At 39.1% G+C, this 8,838-nt stretch overlaps 1 protein-coding gene across 1 annotated transcript; it reads right to left on the minus strand.

Annotated features, from left to right (window-relative positions):
• Positions 1 to 360: 360 nt before the first annotated feature.
• On the minus strand, positions 361 to 6,672 carry LOC119891151 (hemicentin-1-like). The gene is made up of 10 exons (XM_038702500.1): positions 6,460 to 6,672; positions 5,254 to 5,544; positions 3,406 to 3,729; positions 2,955 to 3,260; positions 2,583 to 2,837; positions 2,101 to 2,424; positions 1,766 to 2,002; positions 1,392 to 1,616; positions 1,006 to 1,269; positions 361 to 856 (listed from the first exon to the last, which is right to left on the minus strand). Exons 1-10 carry the CDS (start codon positions 6,509 to 6,511, stop codon positions 660 to 662), a joined length of 2,475 nt encoding a protein of 824 aa, XP_038558428.1. The 5' UTR covers positions 6,512 to 6,672; the 3' UTR covers positions 361 to 659.
• Positions 6,673 to 8,838: the final 2,166 nt, after the last annotated feature.

The following is an 8,838-nucleotide window of genomic DNA, read 5'->3' on the forward strand; positions in this document are numbered from 1 at the left end:
TTGTGTTGTTTAAAATTATATTTTTTGTTTATTGTGGTTTATAATTTCCTTTCAGCAAGGCACTGAGCTCCACGGACTTCGTGCTGCCCTGACATCAGTTCATCATCAGTCATCACACATTATGTACTCAAAAACTGATGAATAAACACAGGGACTGATGCTGGCAGATAGGCTATACCAAGCAATCCAAGTAAACTCATTTATCAGCATGAGATTGCATTACATATGATAATAATAACATCACAGTCTCACAGTCCCTCAGTCCGACCAACATATCAAGGCTAAATTATGAAAGCAAAACATGTAAAACCAATATTAAATTATATATCTAAGCAATGAAGGGTATAGATGCACAACACATTGACATGGGCTATTTTATTACTTTATTAAGAATTAAAAAAAATCAAAGCTATGTTACAATGTAAAGCTCCACAAATAAAGCAAAATGTTTTAATTCACTGGCTTGGTCAGTAGTATTGATTGGCAAACAAGTGCTCATCAGTAACTCAGTCCTCACTGGTGTCAAACTAGGATCATACCAGACCTACAATACAATATTTACAAGTCATTCTTGCCATGCAAGAAAAATGACATACCTGATCAAAGTTTCAGTCCACAAGATGATTTAATCTTACCTATTCAGCAATTAAATACATATCCTAAGATTGCACCCCATTAGACTGAGTAGTCATGGGGATACCTGAACCATCCTTGGCTTTGTCAGGGACAAAACTATATTGTCCCTGTTTTTTCGAGCGGCTGTGGAAAAAGATGATGATGATGATGATGATGATGACAAGGAGCGACAGAAATATCAACCCCCAAATGAGCGGGGAGAGGCCTGTAATGGTTTGACCTGTAAAACAAACAAGACAAAACAACAGAATTTAAAAGTGTACTTCTGGCTTCTTGATGCCATAGATGTTTATTTTTCCTACAAACTATGTATGGCAACTTTAACTTCAGTTACCACTTCACTGTTCTGCACATAGTCAATAGTAATACCTTTCATTATCAGTGTGACAGATCTTGTCACATGTCCAACACTGTTGGAGGCAACACAGATGTAAACACCAGCATTGGTAGACGTGGCTCCTGTGATGCTGACGTTCGTCTGGTGCCCCCCAGTGGTCACCCTCGCATTCCCTGCATCGATGTAGTTCCACTGGATTTTAGGAGTAGGGTTCCCATCAGCATGGCAGTGAAAAGTCACATTTTCACCCTGGGTTACCTCCTTACTGTAATTTCCCTCCTTGAACACAGGGGCATCTGTGGAGAAGAAGGTGAGATTTAATAAGAAGAATATGCTGCAGTTTATTTATAAATGTATGTATAATCCCAAACTGTCAACAAAAAACATACAAAGACTAATCTCAAACAATACAACTTACACAGAACATCAATATATAGGGTGTGATTGGCTGTTCCATGTTTGTTGGTTACTGTAAGTAAGTATTCTCCACTATCATTCTTTGTCCAGTGTGGGGAAGCCATCATTTTTCCATCTTTAAACCAGGTGACGACAGGCTTAGGAATTCCCTTTGGTTCACAGTCAATTTGGAGTTTACCATGCTCTTCAACCTCATATCTATCATTACAGGTAAACGAAGGGCTATCTGTGAACAAAATACTTAATAGAATAAATAATGGCACAAGAAATATAAACTCATTTCACACTTAAATACGGTGCATGGCTCTCATGTAAAATATCATGTTTATCTATATTGTAATGAAATGTACAATTTAGCAAGTCTGATGCACTCACATTCAATTGTGATATCAACAGAAGTGTTGCTCTTGCCAAGGTAATTTTCAAATTCAGCTGTGTACTTTCCAGAGTGAGTCCTGGTGAGGGGCTCAGATGCTTTGATCGGTTCTCCCTGATAGTACCACTGAACAGTGGGTGCAGGGTTCCCATCAGCTTGACAGGACAACGTGTCTATACGGAACTCATTCTCCACACCAGTGTAATGCTCTGGACAAGCTTGGATCTGTGGCTTATCTATAGAGATCAGCATAAATTAGTACAAAAATTATTTAAGGAGTGGATTTTTTATCAAGTTAAAAATACAACAATTAATAGTTAAGTGGAAAACTCACAATGCACAACCGCAATGTAAGGCGATGAGGATTTAGGGGTGAGCTCTGGCCCTTTTGGTCCGAAGTGCAGCTCAGCCTCACATCTGAAAATTGATGCGTTGTAATCTCTCACAGGAGTGACTCTCAAGACGGAAGACACATTGACTGGGGTCACTCTGGTGTCGTTAAAAATTTCTGTGTGCACGATTCCATTTCCTTTGTACCACTTCACTTTGAGCTTCTGTACAGGAGCCACATTGATGATGTCACACTTCAGCAGGAAGTCTGTGCCCTCCACCACCGAACCAGGATCTCTGGCAGAGACTGACACAGTGTCTGGAGTCTCTGTAAATAAAATAAGGGAAAATTACTAGTAGAAAAAAACATAATAATATTCCTAAAATTGTAACCACAATTGCACAATAAATATGCATACACACATGTCCTATTGAGATGAAGACAGAAGAAAATGCATAGTCTACAGACTGTATATGAGTACTCACTATAAACAGTGATGGCTGGACTCACAAAACACTGGCTATTATCATTCCGAGTAATGTAGCACTCAGGTTTTATGCTCCACTCTGTCAGTTTTTTAACAGTCCAGGTGACAGTAGGAGGATTTTTAAACCCTGTGCCTCCAACTGCAGCCTCCCAGCCCATTCCAGAAACATTGGTGGCCGATGTGCTGCAGTTAACTGAAGCTGGATCCCCAAATCTCACCACCAATTCATCAGGCGACAATATTACGTGACAACCTGCCATATAAAAGCAAGCAAATTCAATCAGAGCTCAATTTTGGTACATAATAGGTAGAGTATTTAGTGATACATATTCCATATATGAACTAATGTAAAGGACACAAGGATGTATACCTCTTGGAGCTGATGCTGCAGGGCTGGTCATGGCAGCAAGGGCTGTTGTTGTGGTAGTTTTTATCACATGAACATGGATTTGTTTAATTATGTTTCCCAGATAGTTGGTAGCTTTGCAGCTGTAAGTTGCGCTGGTGTGTACTTGAGTAATGTTGAGATTATTCGTGTTCTCTGTGAAATTCACCCCATCACAGGTCCAATGGAAGACAGGAGGAGGGTTCCCCTCAGCTTCACAGTTCAGGGTGACATCATTGCCCTCATTCACAGTAACATCAATATCCCCTTTGCTCTTGAGCTCAGGAGCATCTGAAGAGGTAAGAGTTTTAATTCATTAAAAAAATAGAGATCATGATAGAATGATGGAAAATTTAAAGTTTCAATAATGTTCTGTTGATCTGGAAACAAGTAAAAAAATATATAATAATAAACAGATTGACTGTGGAAAACTCACAATGCACAACCGCAATGTAAGGCGATGAGGATTTAGGGGTGAGCTTTGGCCCTTTTGGTCCGAAGTGCAGCTCAGCCTCACATCTGAAAATTGATGCGTTGTAATCTCTCACAGGAGTGACTCTCAAGACGGAAGACACATTGACTGGGGCCACTCTGGTGTCGTTAAACATTTCTGTGAGCACGATTCCATTTCCTCTGTACCACTTCACTTTGAGCTTCTGTACAGGAGCCACATTGATGATGTCACACTTCAGCAGGAAGTCTGTGCCCTCCACCATCGGACCAGGATCTCTGACAGAGACTGACACAGTGTCTGGAGTCTCTGTATATAAAGTAAGGTAAAAATAATTAGTAGAAAAAAACATAACAAAATCCCTAGTCTACGTCTTGAAAAAAGAGGTTTTAATCTCAATGTGACTTTCTAGATAAAGGTTAAGTGTATAAGATTTAGCGGCGAAGCGAAGAGGTTGTGAATTGCAACCAACTGTCTAGTCTACCACTCCCCCCTGTCTATTTTTGTAGCCTAACCCTATTTGTTGATGTAACGGGTACTGAACTAGGCATAGATTTGGACACTACGTTCATCTGGAAAGAAACTTATCCCTATTACAAAATACAGACATTTGAGACTGGCCATTAAATTTAGCTTATGTGAACACTGAGTGTCAAAGTAGCCTATAGCTATGGGTGCACCCTTAAAAACTCCCCAGAAATAGTCTAGGTTAGCTACACCCATCATAGCACATACAAATGTACAACAGTAGGCACAAGAAACAAAACTGAAATTGAAAACAAAAAATGAATTATAGCCTACAGAGTTTGCTCAAATGTTCAAATGATAATCTTTACATTCAAGAATCAATCATATCAAAAGTATCAAAAAAGTCACACACACATATTCACTGAACTTGAATATAAGCTACAACAATAAAAGTCCAAAAAGCACTCCATGCCTACAAAAATAACTATTGATTACAATGTTCACTCACTTGTATCCAGAAAGCAACCAGCACAAAAATAAACACATCTATCTTTCAATCATTTCTAGAAGATATGTTTTAATGTTTTCTATAGCCTAGAAAGTAAATGCAGTTGTTCCAGATGGGATTCAGTCGCGCACAGAAGCCGAGAGCGTGGCTCACATGAGGAGTGCAGACACTCAGCTGCTACAAGTGAGTATGCAGCCGGAGACTCGCTCCATGTCTGAAAAGGTCTTGAGACACACAAGCACACACACACGCACTCTAAAACATGTAGCCAGTTGCGTGGAAGTTAACACCAATTTATTAACGGTCGCCAATATTTGGCAGAGAAACAGAGAGAGAGACACGGATACGGTGGATGCGGCGATTCTTCTGCTTGCTATATTCTAAATTATTCTCTATAATTAGACTTTATCATCACTGCCGCTGGTCACGTTGACAATTAACAACAGGTCAAAACAGCCCTGCCACCGGGTCCAGTCTCCCGACTTTCTTTGAACGTACATATTCAATGTTGTGACTAGCATCTACACAGACAGAATTCTACAAGAAGAAGAAGAATGTAGTGACAAAACGCGCTCTGTAGCACTGTTTGTCCATTTTGGGCTACTGTAGAAACATGGTGATGTCCATGTAGGGAAGACCCACGGTTATGTAGATAGAAATGGCTCATTCTAAAGTAATAAAAACATAACAGTTCATTATGTCAGGTCTTCATACACCACTTAATACACTTATGCATCTTATATTGCATTTCTGTCAATAGATCCTTAGAAATATTACACACTGGACCATTAAATAAAAGTTAGATTTACTTTGTCAATGTTTTCCGTTGTATAATATTCTTTTGAAATAACACTTACTGTACACAATGATTTCTAGGTCTTTGCTGCATTCATAGTCCTTCAGCTGTATTTTGCACTTAGCCGTTAAACTCCAGTCTGACAGTGAAATATTCAAGTTGATAAAACTGTCAATTTCGATTTCAGACAGTGGTTTTTCAACATTATTTACAGTCTGCATCCAGTGCATCCCAGTATGATTCATGTTACTGCTGGTGCAGTCTACCAAGACTGAATCTCCATATTCTCCTATAACCTCAGGAGGATCCAGAATGAGAGGGTTGTTCTCAGTGGGGCACATACTGTCTGCATCTGTGGATAGACAAATGGCAATGTTTTTATTGTACTTTATTGTAAATGGAGGGTAAATAAATGAATAACTAGCAATATAAGAAAATGCTTAAATTAATGAATAAATAAATAATTGTGTAATTGAATCATTAAATACAACCATAAAAAAATAGCATATATTTACACATTTTTATGTATTTATATATTTGCTTGCAGTCCTGAAAAAACCCTCATAGAATTCTAGCTAATGGTATGCTGTCATGTTCCCAGTAATAACATCCACCTGGTCTTCAGAAAATTTTAAACTTTAAAGATTTAAAGATAAAGACTTCTAATTTAATGTAGTGGGATAGCATCTTGAGACAGACATCTTGTTTTAGTATTTCAAAAAGTACAACTATACAGCACCCTCTATAAGTTGAAATTTAGTTCAAGCGCTTTACACCATAAACTACATGTGCTGTGCTAAGATCTCCTACATGGTTGTATTACCGTTAATTTTAGATGTACTCCACCCAAGACACACACTCTATGCAGTCAGCGTCATGTATCACAGATAGTATTGAGGAAGTTTTTACCACAGACTTTATAACACCTACCTCTCCCACTCTTAAGGTTTTTTTTCCATTTACAGTTTTCTGTTTCACTCTATTCTGTTAAAAAGTCAACGACTACAGACATGAAAATTTTTATTGTCCTCCTTTATCTTTATTACCTCTAACAGCTCACAATCAAAAGAAATCTTTTATTGTATAAAATATAATTATTTAATATACATTTTTCCGGTTTTGTAGCTACCATCACTGGTAACACAAGGAGCTGTCTTAACTTTAAGCAAGTCAGAAATAACCAGGATTTTAATGTTTTATCACAATAAAATAAAGAATAACATTTAAGACCCACACAGAGCTACTGTAGAGCATCATTAGCACTCACCACACAGTAAAAATATGAACATTAGAGAGCCCAACATCCTGAGAGGCAGCATGCTTGATCAGCACGTGGGTGGAGGGAGATGGGAGGTAGACAGCTGGTGTGTTTAGGGATCGTCCAGCAGATGTCCAGCTTCAGTACCTGGATAATGATGAATCCTGGCTCAGAGCTGAAGATGATGACCTGCTGCTGACGGTTACACAAACTTAGAGAGAAAACAAGAAGGCAGAAGAGGGGAATTCTCCGCCCCAGTGAACAGGAAACTGCATCTACAACGGAAATATGACACCACAACCACAGTCAGTTCTTCATGTAACCATTCATTGAATCTTAATATTTTCTTAAATATTAAAAAGGAGATAATTTGGCGTAATTTTATTAAAAAGTATATTAGAAATTGTAAAACCTAATATTTTGTCAGGATATTGCAACAGAGGACAGACACTCAGTACATGTTAGTCATTATGCACTATATTATAGGCCTACACTACATTATGACTCACTATACAAAGGTACAGACTGGTCTCCATTAAACATTTTTTATTAAACAGACACACTGGCTCAACACTGTACAGGGTTAACACCAAAACATGTTTCTTAAGGCCCTCTAGAGTGGCATGCATGGCTCTAGAACTGGCAATGCCTGAAATGGCACAGCACCGCTTAGACTATGCCTCCCCCTGGAGACAACAGGTAAGACTTCCTTTCTGCCACAACAATGAGGTCTTCACATGTCCACTCTTACTTTTAATAATCCCCCTTTTCCCCCCACCCCTTCCACTCCTCAGCAATGTGTGCTGTATACTCCACATGAAAATCTCATTTGGCATGTTCTCTGGCTGCTGCTGAATATTGTGCTGCAGGCTGTGGTGTAGTCTGGCCAGAGTGGCTAGGAAGGTGGTAGGTAGACAGACTCAGACATCATATGTTCACAGAGGTGATTATTTTATTTACAGTGGTCTGCAGTTCACGGATAATTCGACAATCAAATCAACAAAAAGACTTAAGAAAATATAAGAAAATAATGCATTAAACTTGTAGCAACGCTAACAAAGGGCACGTGTTCACAGCAGCACAGACTCACCTCTTTATCCCCTTGGAAGCACAAATCCCACTGTTTATATTGGGTGGTTGATTCACACCCAACTGCTTCAGCCCATCCCATTCTGATGCGGGTTGATCTACTCCATAACATTAATACCTAGAAATCTCTTAACATTTGGAACGTAGTTACCATTTATCTCCGCTCTCACTGCCTAGAAAACAGGTCAGGGTTATTCACACATTTATTTATAATAATCAAAAACAACCAAAAGAAACATTGCTATAAAGAAAGAAAACCCACTACTTGGTTTGGCAAGGTGATGTCATCAATGAGCACCATATTCCTATAAAACAGGAAATGCTTAGGCCAATTAAACCATGTTTAAACTTGCAACCTAATAAAATGGAGCTGAAACTAACTTATGACTGTGTTTACTCTAACTTATCATGTGCTTTGCTGTCGACTGTGTTATGACCTGACTCAAAAGGCCACAACAAAAGGGAGACACACCCTGGTAAAAGTTTAACAAAATATATTTATTTAAACCAAAATTAACCAAATTAAGAAGTATTTCAAAGTATGGGGTATGTAGTCTGTGGTTTGAGTAGTGTCTGTGCAGGATGATGGTTGCATGGGTGTATGTGTGAAGGTGTTGTAGCATGCAAACAAGACAAATACCACAACACAACAGTCCAACCAAAGAAAACCAAACTAAATGGAAAACCAGGGAGCCGGCCGCAGGGAGGTCTGACCTGGTCTTGCCAGCAGCCCCTTGCCGAACAGTCCCAAATACTCTACAGGGCAATTAGCCCAGGTGCCCAGAACCACTGCAATCAGCTCCTCCTCCACGAGAGAGAGAGAGAGAGAGAGAGAGAGAGAGAGAGAGAGAGAGAGAGAGTGACAGGCCACACCCACTCATGACTCCACAGGGTGTCACAACTGTAACATAATGCAAACACAAACAACCCGGGATAGTAAGTGGTGCACTTTTACACAAGCTATGGTAAATTACCAAGAAATAAACACTTATATATGTATAAACTAGAAGGTAATGGCCTGTATGGGACCAGTGGTGAACTAACCCACTTCGTCACACAGGCACATATAGTAAATACAGTCTGGAACTGCAATCATAAGTCAATTAATCGCTAATAATAATTAGTTGGTAGGCTACATTGTGTTTCTTGCCTTCGTCTGTTCCTTATCCAATAGAGCAATTTATGACAAAATCGAGCTCAGACAAGTCTGTTAAACGATTCCTGACAAGTTGGACCATGTTCTTCTGTACTGCCCTTCAGGTAAAATCAAAGAGACAAAACACAGATTAATGAGATGTG

This window comes from Micropterus salmoides, unplaced genomic scaffold (genome assembly GCF_014851395.1).
Source record: "Micropterus salmoides isolate LMB-PRFRI ecotype aquatic unplaced genomic scaffold, ASM1485139v1 Ms_hic_scaffold_10, whole genome shotgun sequence".
NCBI lineage: Eukaryota > Metazoa > Chordata > Actinopteri > Centrarchiformes > Centrarchidae > Micropterus > Micropterus salmoides.

What these genes read in the sequence shown, in the direction of transcription:
- LOC119891151 (XM_038702500.1), bottom strand. Translation starts at nt 6,511, where the DNA reads ATGCTGCCTCTCAGGATGTTGGGCTCTCTAATGTTCATATTTTTACTG. An exon ending in TTACATTGCGGTTGTGCATT is followed by an intron (nt 3,261 to 3,405) that starts GTGAGTTTTCCA and finishes TTACCTCTTCAG; the next exon opens with ATGCTCCTGAGCTCAAGAGC. An exon ending in TGTTGATATCACAATTGAAT is followed by an intron (nt 1,617 to 1,765) that starts GTGAGTGCATCA and finishes TTTTGTTCACAG; the next exon opens with ATAGCCCTTCGTTTACCTGT.